This window comes from Electrona antarctica (genome assembly GCF_951216825.1).
Source record: "Electrona antarctica genome assembly, chromosome: 19".
Classification (NCBI taxonomy): domain Eukaryota; kingdom Metazoa; phylum Chordata; class Actinopteri; order Myctophiformes; family Myctophidae; genus Electrona; species Electrona antarctica.
In genome coordinates, this window is record NC_136800.1 from 24,718,457 (window position 1) to 24,745,996 (window position 27,540).

The window sequence follows — 27,540 nt, forward strand, 5'->3', positions numbered from 1 at the left end:
TTTTGCTCCATTTTGAGCCTCAACAGCAACGCTCTCCGTAACAGTGAACCTGGAAGTGTTTACAGCACAAGCACAACACGTTGAGCTCAGCTGGTGTTGTGTGTTTCACATTTATCTTAATTTTGTTTAATTTGAGTCATACAGAACATTTACCGACACTTAGGATTGCGTCATGGTGTCCATGGATGACGTGATCCCAGGACAGTTTGATGATGCAGATGAATCAGACAGGTGAGTTGAAAAGAATAAAATAAAATGTATGTCTGTGTCTCTCTCTCTCTCTCTCTCTCTCTCTCTCTCTCTCTCTCACTCTCACACACTAAGTGTAAAAAAACTGGTATTTTTGATTTGTTGAACTTGTGGGTTTCAGGACTAGGGGATGTTTTTTCATTTGAGAAATGTATTTTTGGTCCCAGGTATTCTGCAGCAAGAAAGATTGTGCATACAACGCTCAACTTTATGTCTGGAATGGCTAAACATGCAATTTGGATCACTAGAAGAAACAACATTAAGGGGCATGGGTCTACAGATCCAGTGCAAGTTTTAACAGGGATGGTGGCTGCCAGACTGAGAGTTGGGCATGCTTACTACAAGTTAACAAATAATCTGGAAGGTTTTGTTCATAATTGGGCTGTTGGGGGGGAGTTATGCTTACCACAAGAAGAGGGAGACCTGGTTCTTTGATGGTTTTTATTGGTGATGCTCTATATTGTCTGAAATTAATCAACTTTGTTTGTTTGTTTACGTACTAATAGAGTGACTTAAGAGCTGTTTCAGCTAGACCTTGTACAGTAAGTCAATGAGGAGCATATTTTGAATGATCAATTTATAATCACTGGAGCAATTATTTTAGATTTCTTGTTCACATTTGGAGTTACATCATGACATAACTCCCCCCCAACAACCCAAACTTCTACCAAACCGACTGGCCCAGGAAATAATTCCCCATTCATTTTTCTCATAGACATTTCAAAAAGTATTTGTCCTTTTAAAGGTGCGGACAAAGCCAACTCGGATCGTGACAAATCATGACAACAAATGGACCCTTACGGGTCTATAACTCTCAGAGATTACAAATGGAACCAAATGGACCTTTATGGTTCTACAACTCTGAGAGTGTACAAATGGAACCAAATAGACTCTTGGGTGTGTAACTCTGAGAGTGTAGCCTACAAATCGAACCAAATAGACAGACTCTTACAGGTCTGTAACTCTGAGATTCTACAAATGGACCCTTACGGGTCTGTAACTCTTGAGTGTACAAATGGATCCATTCCAAATGTCTGTAACTAAGATTGTACAAATGCAGGAACCAAATGGACCCTTACAGGTCTGTAAGTCTGAGACCCCTCTTCCACCAGGGTTGAACTGGTTCCAACCTGAGCTTGTCGTCATGAGAGAACATTTTCAAGAGTTTTATTTTTCTTTTCTTTTTGGAATAGGGCTTAACGTAAAACGTTTGCGTATAAGTGAAGTGTTCTCATATAAACCACATTGTGTGTGTGTGTGTGTGTGTGTGTGTGTGTGTGTGTGTGTGTGTGTGTGTGTGTGTGTGTGTGTGTGTGTGTGTGTGTGTGTGTGTGTGTAGTTTGGGCGTGTGTGTCTTAGAGCATCAGGTAAATGGTGTCACACTGCAGCCGCCATCATCCAACCAGCCAGAGGAGGAGGAGGATGACTATGATGAAGATTATGATGATGATGAAGATGAGGACTGGGGTTGGAGTGAAACTCGATCCCACTCCATGAAACCCAACAGAGCTGGTCTGAACACACAGGTCTGATTCATTCATTCTTTCATTCATTACTACATTCATTAATTCTTCATTCATTTATTCGTCTGCTTTTGCTTATGTTCATTAGCTTTTCATGGGTACATTAAATTAATGCATGATGTCTGTTATTTTGTGGGTGATCATGTGGGGTGGGAGGAGCAGCCAGTTTCAGGAGAGCTTTTGTTTTCTGTTTTTGTCCTCGTTTGTGTATGTATGCATGGATGTATTTATTGTATTGTTCTGTCTACTGTATTTGCTGTATTTTGTTGGACCCTCTCGAAAACGAGATGATACATCTCAAGGGGATATCCTTTTCAATAAAGGTTCATATTACTACATTAATTTGTCATTTCTACATTAATTCATTGCTACATTTATTCATTCATTACTTCATTCATTCATGAAACTGGCTAATTTCACGCCTGCAAACCCACTCGTTACTCCTTCACAACCAGAGTAGTATTTCTTATTTGCTGATCTGAAGACGCACAGCTCTCATTCATTCATTCATTCATTCATTACTACATTTGTTCATCCATTCATCCATTCATGCATCCATCCATCCATCCATTCATTCATTCATTCATTACTACATTTGTTTATTCATTCATTCATTCATAAAACAGGTCTGATTCATTCATTACTTTATTTAGCAGCATTTATTTACAATAATTCAGATACATCTGTTCATCAAAAGGAAAATGTTCAATGAAGCATTTCAATGTTGAACGTCGCTCAAATAGTTTCTGGTCCATCCAAGGAACAGTAACTAAATGTGTTATGATGTATTTGATTGATTGATTAGTCAGTCAAAGCTCTAAACGGCACATGTACAGTACAGCGACACTTGGGCTAAAAGGTAACACAACAAAGTCCCGGGGCTTGTTTTCCTTGTGGTCCTATGTATGTGTGTGTAAATATGTATTTCATTTTTATGCTTGCATTTATCATTATGTCACTCTTGTTTAAAAAAACAAAAACAAAAGCCTCTAATAATGAATTAATTGTCTTTATTTCAGAAACCCTCCATCAATGCTGGGAGGTCATCAACTCCAAACGACAAAGCTCTCAGGAAATATGAACATAAGATCAACCTGGGTAAAACTCCACTCAAACTAAATACTATTACGGTACAATACAATTTTTTTATAATATCAACCTGGGTAGACCTCCAATCAAATTAAATAATACTAAAATAAATGTTATTATAGTTCCTTTAACATGTGCTAATCCACTAGTAATGTTATCGTCTCTGTTGGGCGGAAACCTGTTTTTCAATTTCAAAGCATCAGAAGTATCAGATCTGCAAGCTTGAAATGTGGTGTGAAAAAGCTCAAGAATGCTTTTGTGTGACACTGTAGTATCATCAAGTAGGTCTGCCCGACAGCAACGATAATGTTCCTGTCCAGTGTCCACTAATAATAGTCAGATGAAAACACATGGTTAATTATAGTGATGTAATGCTGCGTTCACACGGGCAGACGCAAAGACGCAGACTAACACCGCCAGGAGAAGCTACATGCATTATTGCTTCTTTTCACCGTCATGTCGCTGGCTTCCATTGACAATGAATGGTAGACTATCTTTGCATCTGCCTTTGTGAACGCAGCATTAGACATTTCTCTCAACTTGTTCTTTAATAGATATACTTTACAGTAATGACTCTCTAAATGGACATACTTTAATGTTAGACTTGTCTCTAAATATAATAGACATACTGATACTTTACAGTAATGACTTGTCTCTAAATAGACATAGTATATGTAAGACATGTCACTAAATGCTAAATGGACATAGTTTAATGTTAGACTTGTCTCTAAATGGACATAGTTTACAGTACTGTTAGACATGCCTCTTACAGTAACATCTCTTGTTATCCTTACTGTGTTCTGACTGTTGTATGACTGTTTTGTGTTGTAGATAAACTGAACTATGCAGACTCGGTCATCAACAAAGTGAAAGCGATGCAGAGACAGAGAGAAGCTGACACGTACGTTTTATGATTCTGTGCGTCACACGTACATACATCATAAGCTATGTGTTTGTGTTATGGAGGGTTTACAATGGGGAAGGTTTGGGGGGAGGGATTTAATATCAGATTCATAGAATATGCTTTAAGGTACAAGTGTGCGCCAGCAGCATGCATGTGTTTGTCATGTAGTCACTAGAGATGTATTATTAAATATTATCTCGAGTGGAAACCTCATATGTCCAAAACTGTTACTTTTCAGGATTCAAATGCAGCAGAACTACAAGATTGAAAGGTGCCGCTTCACGCCACATTTCGAGCTTGTGGATCTGCTTCATTTGAATTGATGCTTTTGTGTGATGCTGTAATGGGATCAAGTAGTAGTAGCAGAAAAAGCCTGACGGCGACAATATATTTCCTAGACTAATGATCATGTGTGGTTTCTTGTGTGCAGGTATCGAGTGAAAGACAAATCGGACCGAGCCACAGTGGAGCAGGTAGAGTACAACAAGACCAATAGGGTTTAAAATTAATTGGAAAATAATAATATTCTCAAGCAGTTTGTTGTGTTTGTGTTTTGTAGGTTCTAGATCCACGGACTCGTATGATTCTGTTCAAGATGTTGAATCGTGGAATCATTTCAGAGATCAACGGATGTATCAGCACTGGGAAGGAGGTGTGACATGATTAAATCGTGTGTGTGTGTGTGTGTGTGTGTGTGTGTGTGTGTGTGTGTGTGTGTGTGTGTGTGTGTGTGTGTGTGTGTGTGTGTGTGTGTGTGTGTGTGTGTGTGTGTGTGTGTGTGTGTGTGTGTGTGTGTGTGTGTGTGTGTGTGTGTGTGTGTGTGTGTGATTAACTGTGTACCATGCTAATGTGTGTGCAGGCTAACGTGTACCATGCTAGTACTGCCAACGGAGAGAGCAGAGCCATCAAGATTTACAAGACATCCATTCTACAGTTTAAAGACAGGGACAAATATGTCAGTGGAGAATTCAGGTGTGTGTGTGTTTGTACCATTATGTCTCTGTCATGTTACATCACATGTACCGTGCATTACATATACAAGTTGGGTTTTAAAATGGTTACCATGTCTAATAACACATTATTGAAAGATGTCACATTTGTGTGTGTGTGTGTGTGTGTGTGTGTGTGTGTGTGTGTGTGTGTGTGTGTGTGTGTGTGTGTGTGTGTGTGTGTGTGTGTGTGTGTGTGTGTGTGTGTGTGTGTGTGTGTGTGTGTGTGTGTGTGTGTGTGTGTGTGTTACAGGTTTCGTCATGGTTACTGTAAAGGTAACCCCAGGAAGATGGTGAGGACCTGGGCAGAGAAAGAAATGAGAAACCTTATCAGGTCTCAGACACACACACACACACACACAAACATACATACAACATATGACATAAAACATATAAACATAATATTTTTATATCTTTCTCAGGCTGCAGACTGCAGGCATTCAGAGTCCAGAGCCTCTCATGTTGAGGAGTCACGTTCTACTGATGACCTTCATCGGCAAGGATGACATGTAAGACAACCAATCACATGTTAGAATGACATGTAAGACAACCAATCACATGTTAGAATGACAACCAATAGGCCACTAAAAGACAACCTAAGACGTCATGTGGCCGACACTTCACACAAGTGTGATTTTTATTTTATTTTAAAATGAGTTCTGTTGGAGTTATTGATCTTGATGTTGTTAGTTGTGTTGATGTCTTCCAGACCGGCTCCTCTGCTGAAGAACGCGGTTCTTTCCGAGTCGAAGTCCAGAGAACTTTACCTGCAGGTGATCCACTGCATGAGGAGGATGTACCAAGACGCACGCCTGGTCCACGCCGACCTCAGCGAGTTCAACATGTTGTATGTATAATGTTGTCTGTCTATAAGTATATAATGGGATCTCGTAAGTTGAATATTGTCCTGTTATAAACATTCAGGATATTTATATATGTCCAGACTTTCCCTAAAACCCCCATGACAACGCTCCACACGTCCTAGACTTTTCTCCCTCCCCTAAAAACCCCTGGAGAATGCTCCACACATCCTAGTATACTCTTATCCCTTCCCTAAAACACCCTGTTAGAACTGCAGACTCACGCACAATTTCCAACTGTAGTCTGAAGACGACACAAGCTGTTTGTACCAAAATACCTAAGGGTCTCATCATGTGCTTATAGACACCTCTCACGCAAACTTTAAGTACCGTACCGACCGAGGTACAGTATTTATCTTACAGTAACTAATACAGTAATAGAGTAAAAATCTAAATTACCACCCAGTGCCAGGCTTTTTTCGTATTTACTTAACTTTTAAGTAGTCGCAGAATGTGAAGAATCTCCACTCCGATCACACCCCGAACCGCAGCCGTGTGTTAAACTGTCCATCTGTTCAATAGTTAAGAGTCCATTGAAAATGTAATGTTCTAGCAAATGCTCTAACATGGGAGTGGATGGGAGGCAAGTTTTTGCGACCACGTCACTTCTGGCATGTGAGAACGACCCTCCCAATGCCTGGGGATGGCAGTGTATGTTTATTTACTATTACCCAGCCATTTAACGGTACTCAGGTTGATGCACAGCTTAACACAGCTGATGTCATGCTGTTGTAGGTACCATGAAGGAGATGCCTTCATCATTGATGTCAGCCAGTCAGTGGAACATGACCATCCTCACGCTCTGGAGTTCCTACGGAAAGACTGCAACAATGTCAACGGTAACAACTACTAGTTTATAACCTGTTTTATTGGGGGGGGGGGGGGGGGGGGTTAAAAAATTACAGCTCTATATTGTAATTGTAAGCATTGCTATGTATAGAGTGTTTGCTCAATAACAGAGGCCTCCCTGTCTCTCCAGCTCTTTAACACATTTTTAGGTGGTTTTAGTGTTCCAGTTCCAATTTTGTCTGCTCATTTCTTAGTGCCATCACTTCCAATTCTCTCTCCTGATTGGATAAAATAGGTATCCCAACCTCAAAGTCAGCTATAATATCAGTAGGGTTGTCCCGATCGGATCGGGTGATTGGGGGGCCGATCACGTCATTTTCAAATGATCGTAATCGGATCGGGAGCCAAAAAACGGGATCGGGACATCCCTAGTATCAATATTATATCCATATCATGATATTAGACTTTGTCTAATGGGATATTGTACTATTGTGATATGGCATAAATGTGTTCTAAAAAATTTAAATATCGGATCGGGAAAAATCGGTATCGGCAGATGCTCAAAATCAAATGATCGGAATCGGATCGAGCAAAAAAACGTGATCAGGACATCAATACACATCAGTATATAGAGCACTTATTTTAACAAAGAAGTGTCACGTAAACTAGTAGTTTATAACCTATTGAACACTACAGAAACTGTAACAACTACTAGTTTATAAGCTGTTCAATTAACCTACTAAACACCACAGTTGAACCCTGCAGACTGCAGCAACACTTACAATAGTAACAATGGAAAGATTAACAAGCCATAGTTTTTATGACTTTATTCGTTAATTAACTTTCTGATTTATTTTTGAAGAACGGTGTGTGTCCCAGTTTTAATGAAGTCTAATTCATTCATTTTTCATGATGACTTTAAACAGATTTCTTCTTAAAGAACGGAGTGCCCGCCATGACGGTCAGAGAGCTGTTTGAGTTCATCACTGACCCGTCCATCAACTCTGACAATATCAACCAGTACCTGGACAAGGTAACTGACCCCAGACCTTTCACCCCTGATTTCTCATCCATGCACGAGGCTGCTGCAGCTGATGTGTGTAATGCCAAACATGCACTGAACCAGCCACTTTGATTAGGCACACCTGTCCAAATGCATATTAATAATGGACATTTCAAGCAATCGTATGGCAGTAGTAACTCAATGCTTCAGGCGTGTAATCATGGTCAAGATGATCTGTTGCTTTTAAATTAATCAACAACCAACTGTAGATCAGAAACTGCTATTCTACAGGTATTCAGACTCCACCTTTAGCCCGTAGCACTTCAATGTACAGATTATTGGGGAGGATATTCTACTGTTAACTAACTGAGGCTACAATACACACGCTCACCAAAATTGGACAATAGTGGTTTTCAACCCTTACCCCATATCAAGGTATTTATGCTCCATTTGAGCCACGGACCACCATTTGATGAGATTTAGCCTCTCATACCCTAGGATTAGGCCTGTCACAATTGTTTGATGTAATCACCATTATAAAAAAATTTGCATTATCTTTTAGCATTTCCATGTTGAAAAATGTTGATATATTTTCAAACATTTTCAAAAATAGTGGAAATAGCTGGTCTACAAGATCAAATCAGCTATTTCCACTATACTTTTTATTTTTATTTGTTTTTATTATGTTTATTAGTTGTCCATGAGCCTCCGCTCATGGACAACTACAATTACAGATGATCTGCTGGTAGCAAACAGTATTCATTTATGATGTATTTTCTCTTTTATTAAGATTATTTTTGCACCAGTTTGTATTGGGGGTGGGGAGGAGGGGCGGGGCGAGGGTCGCGAGACATGGCCAAAGCATTTCCGGGGGTCCCCAGCCAAAAACGTTGAGAACCCCTGGTCTAGACAAACATTAAAAACGCCATTGACAATGGACAGAGTTTGTTTTGTCACTAACACAAACATTAAATGCCATTAACAATGAACAGAGTTTAAAGTTGGTTTTGTCTGTCACTGAGCAAATCGGCATATATGTTATGTTATGATATCGCGATGATGTAAGATGATAAGGGTTGGTAAAGCGCCCCTCACTACACATGGGTGTGATTTTTCAGTTTATCATAGAGATGGAGAGACAGGGAGACTACTGAACAAACATTCTACATACACTCTAAAATATCACTTACAGAACCTTTACATTACACTGTAATGATGACGAAGGCTCATCTAACAGTCATCATCACCTATGGAAAATGTTGGGGGTATACAGACGGACAGATATCCATCCATCCATCCATCCAGCATCGATCCATGTATCCATCCACAGAACATGTTAGGTGGAGTTATCTCTCCATCTATGCTAAATAAAAGATATCTGATCAGAATCTTGGTAATCTATGAAATGGCTATTCTTTCTGAGTTGAGTTGTACTGGATTGTGTTGATGTGTGTTGAGTTTCATTGTGCTCAACAGGGTTGTGTTGAAATGGGTTGAATTGTGGTTGTATTTACTCATTGGGTTAAATTGTTTGCAGGCGATGTCCATCGCTGTCGACAGAACCTTGGAGGAACGGACCAATCAGGACAGAGTAGATGAAGAGGTGAGGGATAAATACTTTACAACAAATGTTATTACTTGCGCAAGCAGAGCGCGCTAACCCCTATACTGCATAAGCATAACCCCTCCCATCCACTCTATGGCCAGATGCAGGATGGGGTGAGCACCTTCAGCCAAAGGCTTACTTTCCCCCCGAATATGCACATTGAGAGATACCAACTGCCATCAGACTGTATAATGCATAACTCTTAACTATAATGCTTTAGGACTCTCTCCCTCAATGCATGGTCCATGGTCTTGTGTGATTATGTCCATATGTGTCTGTTGTGTTTCTGTTTGGCTGGTATATTTTGATTGTCTCCACCAGGCCGAAGGCATGGCGAGAGAGTATGTTTTGTACTCCGTGTGTGTGTCCGTCCGTCCGTCTGTCCGTGTACAGCTAATCTCCGGCACCGTTAACCCGGCCGATGCCAAACTTTGCACACACACTCCCTAGATGCCAACGATGAACCTCTGCCCCAAAATTTCCAGAACGGCCTGTTATAGCGCCACCAGGAGGTCGAATTTTGTAAAAAAATTTTTTTATATTACTCCATATTTTGTCCAAAAATCCCGCAAACCGTTACACAGTATCTCTATAGTCATGTGCTCAAGACAGATCTGTCCGATATTTCATATTCCATCCTGATTGGCTAACATTGGCTTTCAAAGTTTGCAGGATTGGCCCGTTTTGAACAAAAAGCCTCAAATCATGAACGCAGCATGCAATTTATGTGAAATCATGAACGCAGCGTGCAATTTACGTGAAATCTTTCACAGACGTTTCTACTAGGCTGAGGAATACCCACCCTTTTCACATTGGCCTGTTATAGCACCACCAACAGGTGGATTTTTGCAATACTCAATGTCCCTTTGGGGATAATAAAGCATCTCCTCTCTCATCTCAAACTTTGCAATCATTATATTACTGTCTGTCTGTGTCTCCTACACTGTCTCCCTCTCAGCTGTCCTAACTGTCTCTCTAATAAGTGTTGTTTGCAGGTGTTTAAGAAGCCCTATACTACATTCACTGTGTTTTCATGTTCCGGTGTTTAAGAAGGCTTACATTCACTGTGTTTTCATGTGCAGGTGTTTAAGAAGGCTTACATTCCCAGGACGCTGACGGAGGTCAGCCACTTTGAGAGAGACGTTGAGCTGATGAACCAGAGAACTGAAGAGGAGGCGTCGATCAACGTCCAGAATGATAATGTAAACACAGCGTGATATATTTAATAATATTAATATGTTAACTATGTCAATTATGTTTAATGATATGTTTAGTTACGTTTAGTGATATGTTAATATGTTTAATGACGACTTGGTGTTTTGTGTAGATTCTGTACCAGACAGTGACGGGAATGAAGAAGGATCTTTCAGGTGTACAGACGGTAAAACAATATATTAATGCTATTACTACTACTAGTACAATTATAATTACTAACACTGTTTTAGTACCACTAGAGGTCTTCACAGTCCATCCAAACCAAAAAGAACCGACAATCGCCTGTGTTGTATGACAATAGACCTGTATAGTTTCTGTGTTTTATTTTGGTCAATCAGCTCTGGGTTTGTTTAGAGCAGGGGTTCACAAACCTTTTAGTCTCTCCGGGACCCAAATTAGTGAAAGTAGCAGATCTACAAGCTCACAGCGCGTTGTTGTGAGCTTGTAGATCAGTTCTTTTCATTTCTTCTTAAAAGTTACATATGTGGAATGTATTTTTGAAAAATGTTTGTTCGTAAATGTTTTGAAATAATAATAATCTAAAAAGAAACAAAAAGGGGTATTTACTCATTCATGACCCACACTAACATTATAGTGTCTCTTACTGTAGGCTGCCTATGTAGCTGCTTGATGCCATTATGGAGTGCATGTACTGCACTCCATAATACGTTCACACAAGCAGATGCAAAAGATGCAAAGATACACAGAAGATTTGTCGCTTTGTATCTGTGTTGCTCACACGGTCATTGGTGTCATCAAGCGTGTTGGAGGATGCCGATTTCCAGAAGTGTCACTGAAATAATCACAGTAAAGCACAACCTCGAGTGTAATATTGCGATTACACAACAGTTACCCTTAAAAAAAAAACTTTCATTGTAACTAAGACATCCGATAAGACAACCATAATTTTGAATGCCAGATTTAGCCACTAGCCTAGCCTCTCAGCCGACTCTGCTCAGTCTCCTCAGCACAGCTGATTTATATGCTTGTTTGAAGCACGGGTTGAAGAACAAATCAATTTGATTGGTTCGTGCTTACACACCTGGTTCACGGTACAAACCTACAGTTGCGGTACAAACGTACAGTTGTAGGTTTGTACCTTTTTGCATCTGGAAGTTGAACACAGTCTATTGCAAGTATTAGGTTTGCCAGGCCCATATGATACACGACAGTCGGAGTCTGTTCTGTAATATCTCAGAATTAATTTCACAGGTCCAATTAGGGTTCGGGTCTATCGTTCGGAACGAGAAAGAAATGTGGGTCCTGGTCCGTCATGTTGGGGCCGTGAAGAGCTCCAGTTACTGCTACTACTACTAAACAGAGTGACATTTGACCTTTTAGGTTCCTGCCCTCCTGGAGCAGAGTGGAGACGAGGATGACGATGGTGACAGTTCCACTGATGAGGAGGATGAAGAGCAGAGACACGTCAAAGGGGGAGAAGGAGAGAGCCTATTGGACAGAAAGGTTGGCTTTGATCTTCACTTTATCACTTTGGTATATCATTCATATTGTTACTGTCAGGCAGAAACCTCCATATTTCATCTTTTCGTAAATGTAAGGTCCTAATCATTGTACAAGAGCGGCGCACAAAAGGAGTTGCTATTTTCACCATCTTAAAATGTTTTTTAAGTAAGAAAAATAGTTTTGGACATGCAAGGTTTCCACCCGACAGCATCGATATTGAACCATGTTAATGTTGATTGTGAATATATTGAAACACGTTAGTATTCACGTTAGTGTATTGAACCATCTTAATACAAAATAAAAACATCTAAATATAATCAGCATTTTAATGTATTGAATCTCTGTTTGATTGTCTCTTTTAGGAAAGAAAGAAGATTTCAAAAGAAGCCCAGAGGGAAAAGAGAAAGGGCAAAACTCCCAAACACGTCAAGAAAAGAAAAGAGAAAGTGAAGAAAGTAAAGTGATGTGGTTTGATATGATATGAACACAACATATTTAATCATTTTGAACCCTGCCATCCATATACATTATGGAGGAAACATTCGCCAGAAACAGCCAATCTACAAGCTCACAATGTGTCATAACGCGACATGTTGTGACTTGTGAGCTTGTAGATTGGCTGTCTCTGGAGAAGGTATAAGTTGTCTAACATTATTACAACAGAGGGTGATGTGTTTTAACAGGAATCAGTTTGGCAAGTGTCACTGAAGTGCCAATGATGATGGTATGGTAAACTCTCCATCCAGCATTGTCATTATAGAACAGTTGCAATAATATACATATAAAAACTAAATAAACAAACATATTGTTGCTGTCCGTCAGAAGCCTCATATGTCCATATTTGTTGTAAACGAATTACTTTGTCATACTGCAGTGTCACACACAAGTAGCAAATATAGATGCTCTATATGAGCTGCTATTTTAAAATAATTTAAGGGAAAGTGAAGTGTGTGTGTGGGGGGGGGGGAAAGTATTAAGAGTTTGTGGCTAAATTTCTACATTGGATCCAATGAAATACAGGTTATTAATTTTGCTTCGTTCCTGAAATATAGGATAGAAATATATATCATTCAAAATATATTCATACTGTTGGGCAATTTTTTTGGGAGTGTTATCTGTTTCCCTGATAATAATAATAATAATGATAATAATAACACTTTATTTGTATAGCACCTTTCATGACATGAAATGCAGCTCAAAGTGCTTTACAGAGCAACGGAGAAAGAAAGAAAAGCAAGGCACAAAACATCAAAAAACAATAGCAGTAATGCAATACAGTGAGGACATGAATAACAAAAAATGTAAAAGATCAATTAAAAGCAGGAGTGTAGAAGTGGGTCTTGAGCTGTGCTTTAAAAATGTTTACAGAGGCTGCCTGTCGAAGGTACAGTGGGAGTTTGTTCTATAATGAATCAGGTCTGACTGAAAATTAAGAACACATATTTAAACTGTTGTTTATTGTACTGTACTATTGTCTGATAAAGCTGTCAGGCTAAGTGGTGGAATTAAGCCTGAGGTGAGGCCACGAATGCCGCAGCCGCCATGCCCCCTCAGTTTAGCATTGTGAAAATAGCCGATCTACAAGATCACAACAGCCCCAGGAAAACTAGGTATAAAGACAAGAAAATAGTCTTTTTTTTTTTTGCCAAAAATGAGAAACGTTTTAACAATGCAAATCTGGTATGGGGTCTCTGGCAAACATGTTTTCTGTAATTGCGACTGCAATTAATGTGCGACTGACTCCATTACTTAACTGCTCTCTGACAACGTGCAGCAAGCCCAAGCATTCTCAATGGCAATAGCACAAACTTTAGCATGTTACTAGTCCTACAACCTAGAAACCCCATTCAAACCTATTTAGGTTCATCTACGGTGGACATGTTTGCCTGAAAAGGAATCTTTGAAATGTTTCATAGTTTTAGAAATATAGTGCTTTCAAATTTGAGAAATTTACAATGGGGCTCAATGGCAGATATTGGCACGTCAAAAAAGCACTTTCAACTAGAAACTCCATTCACACTTTTTATAATTCAGCTTACTGTGGAGACACATGCTGGAACTTTTTACTTTGAAATGTTTTGTAGTTTCTGAGTTATTTAATTTAAACGCCCAATGCATTCTCAATGGCAATAGCACAAACTTTGGCATGCTACTAGTCCTACATACTTACACCTAGAAACCCCATTCAAACCTATTTAGGTTCATCTTACGGTGGACATGTTTGCCTGAAAAGGAATCTTTGAAATGTTTCATAGTTTTAGAAATATAGTGCTTTCAAATTTGAGAAATTTACAATGGGGCTCAATGGCAGATATTGGCACGTCAAAAAAGCACTTTCAACTAGAAACTCCATTCACACTTTTTATAATTCAGCTTACTGTGGAGACACATGCTGGAACTTTTTACTTTGAAATGTTTTGTAGTTTCTGAGTTATTTAATTTAAACGCCCAATGCATTCTCAATGGCAACAGCACAAACTTTGGCATGCTACTAGTCCTACATACTTACACCTAGAAACCCCATTCAAACCTATTTAGGTTCATCTTACGGTGGACATGTTTGCCTGAAAAGGAATCTTTGAAATGTTTCATAGTTTTAGAAATATAGTACTTTCAAATTTGAGAAATTTACAATGGGGCTCAATGGCAGATATTGGCACGTCAAAAAAGCACTTTCACCTAGAAACTCCATTCACACTTTTTATAATTCAGCTTACTGTGGAGACACATGCTGGAACTTTTTACTTTGAAATGTTTTGTAGTTTCTGAGTTATTTAACTTAAACGCCCAATGCATTCTCAATGGCAATAGCACAAACTTTGGCATGCTACGAGTCCTACATACTTACACCTAGAAACACCATTCAAACTTATTTAGGTTCATCTTACGGTGGACATGTTTGCCTGAAAAGGAATCTTTGAAATGTTTCATAGTTTTAGAAATATAGTGCTTTCAAATTTGAGAAATTTACAATGGGGCTCAAAGGCAGATATTGGCACGTCAAAAAAGCACTTTCACCTAGAAACTCCATTCACACTTTTTATAATTCAGCTTACTGTGGAGACACATGCTGGAACTTTTTACTTTGAAATGTTTTGTAGTTTCTGAGTTATTTAACTTAAACGCCCAATGCATTCTCAATGGCAATAGCACAAACTTTGGCATGCTACGAGTCCTACATACTTACACCTAGAAACCCCATTCAAACTTATTTAGATTCATCTTACGATGGACATGTTTGCCTGAAAAGGAATCTTTGAAATGTTTCATAGTTTTAGAAATATAGTGCTTTCAAATTTGAGAAATTTACAATGGGGCTCAATGGCAGATATTGGCACGTCAAAAAAGCACTTTCACCTAGAAACTCCATTCACACTTTTTATAATTCAGCTTACTGTGGAAACACATGCTGGAACTTTTTACTTTGAAATGTTATGTAGTTTCTGAGTTATTTAATTTAAACGCCCAATGTATTCTCAATGGCAATAGCACAAACTTTGGCATGCTACTAGTCCTACATACTTACACCTAGAAACCCCATTCAAACCTATTTAGGTTCATCTTACGGTGGACATGTTTGCCTGAAAAGGAATCTTTGAAATGTTTCATAGTTTTAGAAATATAGTGCTTTCAAATTTGAGAAATTTACAATGGGGCTCAAAGGCAGATATTGGCACGTCAAAAAAGCACTTTCACCTAGAAACTCCATTCACACTTTTTATAATTCAGCTTACTGTGGAGACACATGCTGGAACTTTTTACTTTGAAATGTTTTGTAGTTTCTGAGTTATTTAACTTAAACGCCCAATGCATTCTCAATGGCAATAGCACAAACTTTGGCATGCTACGAGTCCTACATACTTACACCTAGAAACCCCATTCAAACTTATTTAGATTCATCTTACGATGGACATGTTTGCCTGAAAAGGAATCTTTGAAATGTTTCATAGTTTTAGAAATATAGTGCTTTCAAATTTGAGAAATTTACAATGGGGCTCAATGGCAGATATTGGCACGTCAAAAAAGCACTTTCACCTAGAAACTCCATTCACACTTTTTATAATTCAGCTTACTGTGGAGACACATGCTGGAACTTTTTACTTTGAAATGTTTTGTAGTTTCTGAGTTATTTAACTTAAACGCCCAATGCATTCTCAATGGCAATAGCACAAACTTTGGCATGCTACGAGTCCTACATACTTACACCTAGAAACACCATTCAAACTTATTTAGGTTCATCTTACGGTGGACATGTTTGCCTGAAAAGGAATCTTTGAAATGTTTCATAGTTTTAGAAATATAGTGCTTTCAAATTTGAGAAATTTACAATGGGGCTCAATGGCAGATATTGGCACGTCAAAAAAGCACTTTCACCTAGAAACTCCATTCACACTTTTTATAATTCAGCTTACTGTGGAGACACATGCTGGAACTTTTTACTTTGAAATGTTTTGTAGTTTCTGAGTTATTTAACTTAAACGCCCAATGCATTCTCAATGGCAATAGCACAAACTTTGGCATGCTACGAGTCCTACATACTTACACCTAGAAACCCCATTCAAACTTATTTAGGTTCATCTTACGGTGGACATGTTTGCCTGAAAAGGAATCTTTGAAATGTTTCATAGTTTTAGAAATATAGTGCTTTCAAATTTGAGAAATTTACAATGGGGCTCAATGGCAGATATTGGCACGTCAAAAAAGCACTTTCACCTAGAAACTCCATTCACACTTTTTATAATTCAGCTTACTGTGGAGACACATGCTGGAACTTTTTACTTTGAAATGTTTTGTAGTTTCTGAGTTATTTAATTTAAACGCCCAATGCATTCTCAATGGCAACAGCACAAACTTTGGCATGCTACTAGTCCTACATACTTACACCTAGAAACCCCATTCAAACCTATTTAGGTTCATCTTACGGTGGACATGTTTGCCTGAAAAGGAATCTTTGAAATGTTTCATAGTTTTAGAAATATAGTGCTTTCAAATTTGAGAAATTTACAATGGGGCTCAATGGCAGATATTGGCACGTCAAAAAAGCACTTTCACCTAGAAACTCCATTCACACTTTTTATAATTCAGCTTACTGTGGAGACACATGCTTTTCGTCTTTTTTTCAAATCCTCAAAAATAATGAAAACCGGAAACGGCATGCTATAGTATGCCGTCCGAGACCATGGGCTATATAACCCATTGTCAAAATGGATGAAAAACGAGGATTTGAAAAAAATATGAAAATCACTCCGAGACCATGGGCTATAGTCCATGGTCTCGGGTGATTTTCGTCTTTTTTTCAAATCCTCAAAAATAATGAAAACCGGAAACGGCATGCTATAGTATGCCGTCCGAGACCATGGGCTATAGCCCATGGTCAAAAAGGATGAAAAACGAGGATTTGAAAAAAAGATGAAAATCACTCCGAGACCATGGCCTATAGTCCATGGTCTCGGGGTGATTTTCGTCTTCTTTTTAATCCTCAAAAATGATGAAAAAAGGCATGCTATAGTATGCCATCCAAGGCCATGGGCTATGGGCCTATAACCTACTGTGGGCCTATAACCTACTTTGGCAACTGTGGCTCAAGAGGTAGAGCAGGTGGTCCAATGATCCATGGGTCGGCGGTTTGAATCCCAGCTCCTCCTGTCTACATGTCGAAGTGTCCTTGGGGAAGACACTGAACCCCGAATTGCTCCCGATGTGCTGGTTGGTACCTTGCATGGCAGCGCCTTGGATAAAGGCGCTATATAAATGCACCATTTACCATTTAACCTATTTAGGTTCATCTTACGGTGGACATGTTTGCCTGAAAAGGAATCTTTGAAATGTTTCATAGTTTTAGAAATAGAAAAGCTATAGTCCATGGTCTCGGGGTGATTTTCGACTTTTTTTCAAAACCTCAAAAATGATGAAAAACGGAAACGGCATGCTGTAGTATGCCGTCCGAGACCATGGGCTATAGCCCATGGTCAAAAAGGATGAAAAAGGGGGATTTGAAAAAAAGATGAAAATCACTCTGAGACCATGGGCTATAGTCCATGGTCTCGGGGTGATTTTCGTCTTCTTTTTAATCCTCAAAAATAATGAAAACCGGAAACGGCATGCTATAGTATGCCGTCCGAGACCATGGGCTATAGCTTATATAATTCAGCTTACTGTGGAGACACATGCTGGAACGTTTTACTTTGAAATGTTTTGTAGTTTCTGAGTTATTTAACTTAAACGCCCAATGCATTCTCAATGGCAATAGCACAAACTTTGGCATGCTACTAGTCCTACATACTTAGACCTAGAAACCCCATTCAAACCTATTTAGGTTCATCTTACGGTAGACATGTTTGCCTGTAAAGGAATCTTTGAAATGTTTCATAGTTTTAGAAATATAGTGCTTTCAAATTTGAGAACTTTACAATGGCGCTCAATGGCAGATATTGGCACGTCAAAAAAGCACTTTCACCTAGAAACTCCATTCACACTTTTTATAATTCAGCTTACTGTGGAGACACATGCTGAAAAGGAATCTTTGAAATGTTTCATAGTTTTAGAAATAGAAAAGCTATAGTCCATGGTCTCGGGGTGATTTTCGACTTTTTTTCAAAACCTCAAAAATGATGAAAAACGGAAACGGCATGCTGTAGTATGCCGTCCGAGACCATGGGCTATAGCCCATGGTCAAAAAGGATGAAAAACGAGGATTTGAAAAAAAGATGAAAATCACTCCGAGACCATGGGCTATAGTCCATGGTCTCGGGGTGATTTTCGTCTTCTTTTTAATCCTCAAAAATAATGAAAACCGGAAACGGCATGCTATAGTATGCCGTCCGAGACCATGGGCTATAGCTTATATAATTCAGCTTACTGTGGAGACACATGCTGGAACTTTTTACTTTGAAATGTTTTGTAGTTTCTGAGTTATTTAACTTAAACGCCCAATGCATTCTCAATGGCAATAGCACAAACTTTGGCATGCTACTAGTCCTACATACTTAGACCTAGAAACCCCATTCAAACCTATTTAGGTTCATCTTACGGTAGACATGTTTGCCTGTAAAGGAATCTTTGAAATGTTTCATAGTTTTAGAAATATAGTGCTTTCAAATTTGAGAACTTTACAATGGCGCTCAATGGCAGATATTGGCACGTCAAAAAAGCACTTTCACCTAGAAACTCCATTCACACTTTTTATAATTCAGCTTACTGTGGAGACACATGCTGGAACTTTTTACTTTGAAATGTTTTGTAGTTTCTGAGTTATTTAACTTAAACGCCCAATGCATTCTCAATGGCAATAGCACAAACTTTGGCATGCTACTAGTCCTACATACTTACACCTTAGAAACCCCATTCAAACCTATTTAGGTTCATCTTATGGTGGACATGTTTGCCTGAAAAGGAATCTTTGAAATGTTTCATAGTTTTAGAAATATAGTGCTTTCAAATTTGAGAAATTTACAATGGGGCTCAATGGATGGCACGTCAAAAAAGCACTTTCACCTAGAAACTCCATTCACACTTTTTATAATTCAGCTTACTGTGGAGACACATGCTGGAACTTTTTCTGAGTTATTTCCGTCTTTTTTTCAAATCCTCAAAAATGATGAAAACCGGAAACGGCATGCTATAGTGTGCCGTCCGAGACGATGGGCTATAGCCCATGGTCAAAAAGGATGAAAAACGAGGATTTGAAAAAAAGATGAAAATCACTCCGAGACCATGGGCTATAGTCCATGGTCTCGGGGTGATTTTCGTCTTTTTTTCAAATCCTCAAAAATGATGAAAAACGGAAACGGCATGCTATAGTATGCCGTCCGAGACCATGGGCTATATAACCCATGGTAAAAAAGGATGAAAAACGAGGATTTGAAAAAAAGATAATAATCACTCTGAGACCATGGGCTATAGTCCATGGTCTCGGGTGATTTTCGTCTTTTTTTCAAATCCTCAAAAATGATGAAAACCGGAAACAGCATGCTATAATATGCCGTCCGAGACGTCAAAAAGGATGAAAAACGAGGATTTGAAAAAAAGATGAAAATCACTCCGAGACCATGGGCTATAGTCCATGGTCTCGGGGTGATTTTCGTCTTCTTTTTAATCCTCAAAAATGATGAAAAACAGCATGCTATAGTATGCCATCCAAGGCCATGGGCTATGGGCCTATAACCTACTGTGGGCCTATAACCTACTGTGGCGACTGTGGCACAAGAGGTAGAGCAGGTCGTCCAATGATCCATGGGTCGGCGGTTCGAATCCCAGCTCCTCCTGTCTACATGTCGAAGTGTCCTTTGGTAAGACACTGAACCCCAAATTGCTCCCGATGTGCTGGTTGGTACCTTGCATGGCAGCGCCTTGGATAAATGCGCTATATAAATGCACCATTTAACCTATTCAGGTTCATCTTACGGTGGACTATGGTCTCGGGGTGATTTTCGTCTTCTTTTTAATCCTCAAAAATTATGAAAAAAGGCATGCTATAGTATGCCATCCAAGGCCATGGGCTATGGGCCTATAACCTTTTTAGGTTCATCTTACGGTGGACATGTTTGCCTGAAAAGGAATCTTTGAAATGTTTCATAGTTTTAGAAATATAGTGCTTTCAAATTTGAGAACTTTACAATGGGGCTCAATGGCAGATATTGGCACGTCAAAAAAGCACTTTCACCTAGAAACTCCATTTACACTTTTTATAATTCAGCTTACTGTGGAGACACATGCTGGAACTTTTTACTTTGAAATGTTTTGTAGTTTCTGAGTTATTTAACTTAAACGCCCAATGCATTCTCAATGGCAATAGCACAAACTTTGGCATGCTACTAGTCCTACATACTTAGACCTAGAAACCCCATTCAAACCTATTTAGGTTCATCTTACGGTAGACATGTTTGCCTGTAAAGGAATCTTTGAAATGTTTCATAGTTTTAGAAATATAGTGCTTTCAAATTTGAGAACTTTACAATGGGGCTCAATGGCAGATATTGGCACGTCAAAAAAGCACTTTCACCTAGAAACTCCATTCACACTTTTTATAATTCAGCTTACTGTGGAGACACATGCTGGAACTTTTTACTTTGAAATGTTTTGTAGTTTCTGAGTTATTTAACTTAAACGCCCAATGCATTCTCAATGGCAATAGCACAAACCTTGGCATGCTACTAGTCCTACATACTTACACCTTAGAAACCCCATTCAAACCTATTTAGGTTCATCTTATGGTGGACATGTTTGCCTGAAAAGGAATCTTTGAAATGTTTCATAGTTTTAGAAATATAGTGCTTTCAAATTTGAGAAATTTACAATGGGGCTCAATGGATGGCACGTCAAAAAAGCACTTTCACCTAGAAACTCCATTCACACTTTTTATAATTCAGCTTACTGTGGAGACAAATGCTGGAACTTTTTCTGAGTTTTTTTCGTCTTTTTTTCAAATCCTCAAAAATGATGAAAAACGGAAACGGCATGCTGTATGTAGTATGCAGTCCGAGACCATGGGCTATATAACCCATGGTCAAAAAGGATGAAAAACGAGGATTTGAAAAAAAGATGAAAATCACTCCGAGACCATGGGCTATAGTCCATGGTCTCTAGGTGATTTTCGTCTTCTTTTTAATCCTCAAAAATAATGAAAACCGGAAACGGCATGCTATAGTATGCCGTCCGAGACCATGGGCTATAGCCCATGGTCAAAAAGGATGAAAAACGAGGATTTGAAAAAAAGATGAAAATCACTCCGAGACCATGGGCTATAGTCCATGGTCTCGGGGTGATTTTCGTCTTTTTTTTAATCCTCAAAAATGATGAAAAAAGGCATGCTATAGTATGCCATCCAAGGCCATGGGCTATGGGCCTATAACCTACGGTGGGCCTATAACCTACTGTGGCGACTGTGGCTCAAGAGGTAGAGCAGGTCTCCAATGATCCATGGGTCGGCGGTTTGAATCCCAGCTCCTCCTTGCCTGAAAAGGAATCTTTGAAATGTTTCATAGTTTTAGAAATATAGTGCTTTCAAATTTGAGAAATTTACAATGGGGCTCAATGGTAGATATTGGCACGTCAAAAAAGCACTTTCACCTAGAAACTCCATTCACACTTTTTATAATTCAGCTTACTGTGGAGACACATGCTTTTCGTCTTTTTTTCAAATCCTCAAAAATGATGAAAACCGGAAACGGCATGCTATAGTATGCCGTCCGAGACCATGGGCTATAGCCCATGGTCAAAAAGGATGAAAAACGAGGATTTGAAAAAAAGATGAAAATCACTCCGAGACCATGGGCTATAGTCCATGGTCTCGGGGTGATTTTCGTCTTCTTTTTAATCCTCAAAAATGATGAAAAAAGTTATGCTATAGTATGCCATCCAAGGCCATGGGCTATGGGCCTATAACCTACTGTGGGCCTATAACCTACTGTGGCGACTGTTGCTCAAGAGGTAGAGCAGGTCGTCCGATGATCCATGGGTCGGCGGTTCGAATCCCAGCTCCTCCTGTCTACATGTCGAAGTGTCCTTTGGTAAGACACTGAACCCCAAATTGCTCCCGATGTGCTGGTTGGTACCTTGCATGGCAGCGCCTTCGATAAATGCGCTATATAAATGCACCATTTAACCTATTCAGGTTCATCTAACGGTGGACTATGGTCTCGGGGTGATTTTCGTCTTCTTTTTAATCCTCAAAAATGATGAAAAAAGGCATGCTATAGTATGCCATCCAAGGCCATGGGCTATGGGCCTATAACCTTTTTAGGTTCATCTTACGGTGGACATGTTTGCCTGAAAAGGAATCTTTGAAATGTTTCATAGTTTTAGAAATATAGTGCTTTCAAATTTGAGAACTTTACAATGGGGCTCAATGGCAGATATTGGCACGTCAAAAAAGCACTTTCACCTAGAAACTCCATTTACACTTTTTATAATTCAGCTTACTGTGGAGACACATGCTGGAACTTTTTACTTTGAAATGTTTTGTAGTTTCTGAGTTATTTAACTTAAACGCCCAATGCATTCTCAATGGCAATAGCACAAACTTTGGCATGCTACTAGTCCTACATACTTAGACCTAGAAACCCCATTCAAACCTATTTAGGTTCATCTTACGGTAGACATGTTTGCCTGTAAAGGAATCTTTGAAATGTTTCATAGTTTTAGAAATATAGTGCTTTCAAATTTGAGAACTTTACAATGGGGCTCAATGGCAGATATTGGCACGTCAAAAAAGCACTTTCACCTAGAAACTCCATTCACACTTTTTATAATTCAGCTTACTGTGGAGACACATGCTGGAACTTTTTACTTTGAAATGTTTTGTAGTTTCTGAGTTATTTAACTTAAACGCCCAATGCATTCTCAATGGCAATAGCACAAACTTTGGCATGCTACTAGTCCTACGTACTTACACCTTAGAAACCCCATTCAAACCTATTTAGGTTCATCTTATGGTGGACATGTTTGCCTGAAAAGGAATCTTTGAAATGTTTCATAGTTTTAGAAATATAGTGCTTTCAAATTTGAGAAACTTACAATGGGGCTCAATGGTAGATATTGGCACGTCAAAAAAGCTCTTTCACCTAGAAACTCCATTCACACTTTTTATAATTCAGCTTACTGTGGAGACACATGCTGGAACTTTTTACTTTGAAATGTTTTGTAGTTTCTGAGTTATTTAACTTAAACGCCCAATGCATTCTCAATGGCAATAGCACAAACTTTGGCATGCTACGAGTCCTACATACTTACACCTAGAAACCCCATTCAAACTTATTTAGGTTCATCTTACGGTGGACATGTTTGCCTGAAAAGGAATCTTTGAAATGTTTCATAGTTTTAGAAATATAGTGCTTTCAAATTTGAGAAATTTACAATGGGGCTCAATGGCAGATATTGGCACGTCAAAAAAGCACTTTCACCTAGAAACTCCATTTACACTTTTTATAATTCAGCTTACTGTGGAGACACATGCTGGAACTTTTTACTTTGAAATGTTTTGTAGTTTCTGAGTTATTTAATTTAAACGCCCAATGCATTCTCAATGGCAACAGCACAAACTTTGGCATGCTACTAGTCCTACATACTTACACCTAGAAACCCCATTCAAACCTATTTAGGTTCATCTTACGGTAGACATGTTTGCCTGTAAAGGAATCTTTGAAATGTTTCATAGTTTTAGAAATATAGTGCTTTCAAATTTGAGAACTTTACAATGGGGCTCAATGGCAGATATTGGCACGTCAAAAAAGCACTTTCACCTAGAAACTCCATTCACACTTTTTATAATTCAGCTTACTGTGGAGACACATGCTGGAACTTTTTACTTTGAAATGTTTTGTAGTTTCTGAGTTATTTAACTTAAACGCCCAATGCATTCTCAATGGCAATAGCACAAACTTTGGCATGCTACTAGTCCTACGTACTTACACCTTAGAAACCCCATTCAAACCTATTTAGGTTCATCTTATGGTGGACATGTTTGCCTGAAAAGGAATCTTTGAAATGTTTCATAGTTTTAGAAATATAGTGCTTTCAAATTTGAGAAACTTACAATGGGGCTCAATGGTAGATATTGGCACGTCAAAAAAGCTCTTTCACCTAGAAACTCCATTCACACTTTTTATAATTCAGCTTACTGTGGAGACACATGCTGGAACTTTTTACTTTGAAATGTTTTGTAGTTTCTGAGTTATTTAACTTAAACGCCCAATGCATTCTCAATGGCAATAGCACAAACTTTGGCATGCTACGAGTCCTACATACTTACACCTAGAAACCCCATTCAAACCTATTTAGGTTCATCTTACGGTAGACATGTTTGCCTGTAAAGGAATCTTTGAAATGTTTCATAGTTTTAGAAATATAGTGCTTTCAAATTTGAGAACTTTACAATGGGGCTCAATGGCAGATATTGGCACGTCAAAAAAGCACTTTCACCTAGAAACTCCATTCACACTTTTTATAATTCAGCTTACTGTGGAGACACATGCTGGAACTTTTTACTTTGAAATGTTTTGTAGTTTCTGAGTTATTTAACTTAAACGCCCAATGCATTCTCAATGGCAATAGCACAAACTTTGGCATGCTACTAGTCCTACGTACTTACACCTTAGAAACCCCATTCAAACCTATTTAGGTTCATCTTATGGTGGACATGTTTGCCTGAAAAGGAATCTTTGAAATGTTTCATAGTTTTAGAAATATAGTGCTTTCAAATTTGAGAAACTTACAATGGGGCTCAATGGTAGATATTGGCACGTCAAAAAAGCTCTTTCACCTAGAAACTCCATTCACACTTTTTATAATTCAGCTTACTGTGGAGACACATGCTGGAACTTTTTACTTTGAAATGTTTTGTAGTTTCTGAGTTATTTAACTTAAACGCCCAATGCATTCTCAATGGCAATAGCACAAACTTTGGCATGCTACGAGTCCTACATACTTACACCTAGAAACCCCATTCAAACTTATTTAGGTTCATCTTACGGTGGACATGTTTGCCTGAAAAGGAATCTTTGAAATGTTTCATAGTTTTAGAAATATAGTGCTTTCAAATTTGAGAAATTTACAATGGGGCTCAATGGCAGATATTGGCACGTCAAAAAAGCACTTTCACCTAGAAACTCCATTTACACTTTTTATAATTCAGCTTACTGTGGAGACACATGCTGGAACTTTTTACTTTGAAATGTTTTGTAGTTTCTGAGTTATTTAATTTAAACGCCCAATGCATTCTCAATGGCAACAGCACAAACTTTGGCATGCTACTAGTCCTACATACTTACACCTAGAAACCCCATTCAAACCTATTTAGGTTCATCTTACGGTGGACATGTTTGCCTGAAAAGGAATCTTTGAAATGTTTCATAGTTTTAGAAATATAGTGCTTTCAAATTTGATAAATTTACAATGGGGCTCAATGGCAGATATTGGCACGTCAAAAAAGCACTTTCACCTAGAAACTCCATTCACACTTTTTATAATTCAGCTTACTGTGGAGACACATGCTTTTCGTCTTTTTTTCAAATCCTCAAAAATAATGAAAACCGGAAACGGCATGCTATAGTATGCCGTCCGAGACCATGGTCTATATAACCCATTGTCAAAATGGATGAAAAACGAGGATTTGAAAAAAAGATGAAAATCACTCCGAGACCATGGGCTATAGTCCATGGTCTCGGGTGATTTTCGTCTTTTTTTCAAATCCTCAAAAATAATGAAAACCGGAAACGGCATGCTATAGTATGCCGTCCGAGACCATGGGCTATAGCCCATGGTCAAAAAGGATGAAAAACGAGGATTTGAAAAAAAGATGAAAATCACTCCGAGACCATGGCCTATAGTCCATGGTCTCGGGGTGATTTTCGTCTTCTTTTTAATCCTCAAAAATGATGAAAAAAGGCATGCTATAGTATGCCATCCAAGGCCATGGGCTATGGGCCTATAACCTACTGTGGGCCTATAACCTACTTTGGCAACTGTGGCTCAAGAGGTAGAGCAGGTGGTCCAATGATCCATGGGTCGGCGGTTTGAATCCCAGCTCCTCCTGTCTACATGTCGAAGTGTCCTTGGGGAAGACACTGAACCCCGAATTGCTCCCGATGTGCTGGTTGGTACCTTGCATGGCAGCGCCTTGGATAAAGGCGCTATATAAATGCACCATTTACCATTTAACCTATTTAGGTTCATCTTACGGTGGACATGTTTGCCTGAAAAGGAATCTTTGAAATGTTTCATAGTTTTAGAAATAGAAAAGCTATAGTCCATGGTCTCGGGGTGATTTTCGACTTTTTTTCAAAACCTCAAAAATGATGAAAAACGGAAACGGCATGCTGTAGTATGCCGTCCGAGACCATGGGCTATAGCCCATGGTCAAAAAGGATGAAAAACGAGGATTTGAAAAAAAGATGAAAATCACTCCGAGACCATGGGCTATAGTCCATGGTCTCGGGGTGATTTTCGTCTTCTTTTTAATCCTCAAAAATAATGAAAACCGGAAACGGCATGCTATAGTATGCCGTCCGAGACCATGGGCTATAGCTTATATAATTCAGCTTACTGTGGAGACACATGCTGGAACTTTTTACTTTGAAATGTTTTGTAGTTTCTGAGTTATTTAACTTAAACGCCCAATGCATTCTCAATGGCAATAGCACAAACTTTGGCATGCTACTAGTCCTACATACTTAGACCTAGAAACCCCATTCAAACCTATTTAGGTTCATCTTACGGTAGACATGTTTGCCTGTAAAGGAATCTTTGAAATGTTTCATAGTTTTAGAAATATAGTGCTTTCAAATTTGAGAACTTTACAATGGCGCTCAATGGCAGATATTGGCACGTCAAAAAAGCACTTTCACCTAGAAACTCCATTCACACTTTTTATAATTCAGCTTACTGTGGAGACACATGCTGGAACTTTTTACTTTGAAATGTTTTGTAGTTTCTGAGTTATTTAACTTAAACGCCCAATGCATTCTCAATGGCAATAGCACAAACTTTGGCATGCTACTAGTCCTACATACTTACACCTTAGAAACCCCATTCAAACCTATTTAGGTTCATCTTATGGTGGACATGTTTGCCTGAAAAGGAATCTTTGAAATGTTTCATAGTTTTAGAAATATAGTGCTTTCAAATTTGAGAAATTTACAATGGGGCTCAATGGATGGCACGTCAAAAAAGCACTTTCACCTAGAAACTCCATTCACACTTTTTATAATTCAGCTTACTGTGGAGACACATGCTGGAACTTTTTCTGAGTTATTTCCGTCTTTTTTTCAAATCCTCAAAAATGATGAAAACCGGAAACGGCATGCTATAGTGTGCCGTCCGAGACGATGGGCTATAGCCCATCGTCAAAAAGGA

At 38.8% G+C, this 27,540-nt stretch overlaps 2 protein-coding genes across 3 annotated transcripts in view; both read left to right on the forward strand.

Moving 5' to 3' along the window:
* tmx3a (thioredoxin related transmembrane protein 3a) overlaps positions 1-27,540 on the forward strand; it is a 253,249-nt gene that overhangs the window by 44,141 nt on the left and 181,568 nt on the right. The gene's annotated exons all lie outside the window — the stretch shown is intronic.
* riok1 (RIO kinase 1 (yeast)) lies at positions 59-12,511 on the forward strand. 2 transcript variants are annotated; one of them, XM_079529526.1, is made up of 17 exons: positions 59-231; positions 1,589-1,775; positions 2,792-2,870; positions 3,693-3,762; positions 4,196-4,238; positions 4,325-4,417; positions 4,625-4,737; positions 5,008-5,088; positions 5,177-5,263; positions 5,464-5,601; positions 6,350-6,453; positions 7,330-7,436; positions 8,944-9,009; positions 10,095-10,214; positions 10,340-10,393; positions 11,569-11,721; positions 12,054-12,511. In XM_079529526.1, exons 1-17 carry the CDS (start codon positions 173-175, stop codon positions 12,153-12,155), a joined length of 1,656 nt encoding a protein of 551 aa, XP_079385652.1. In that variant the 5' UTR covers positions 59-172; the 3' UTR covers positions 12,156-12,511. The 2 variants fall into 2 exon arrangements, with proteins under 2 accessions (XP_079385652.1, XP_079385653.1); XM_079529527.1 differs by having other exon boundaries at positions 11,569-11,691.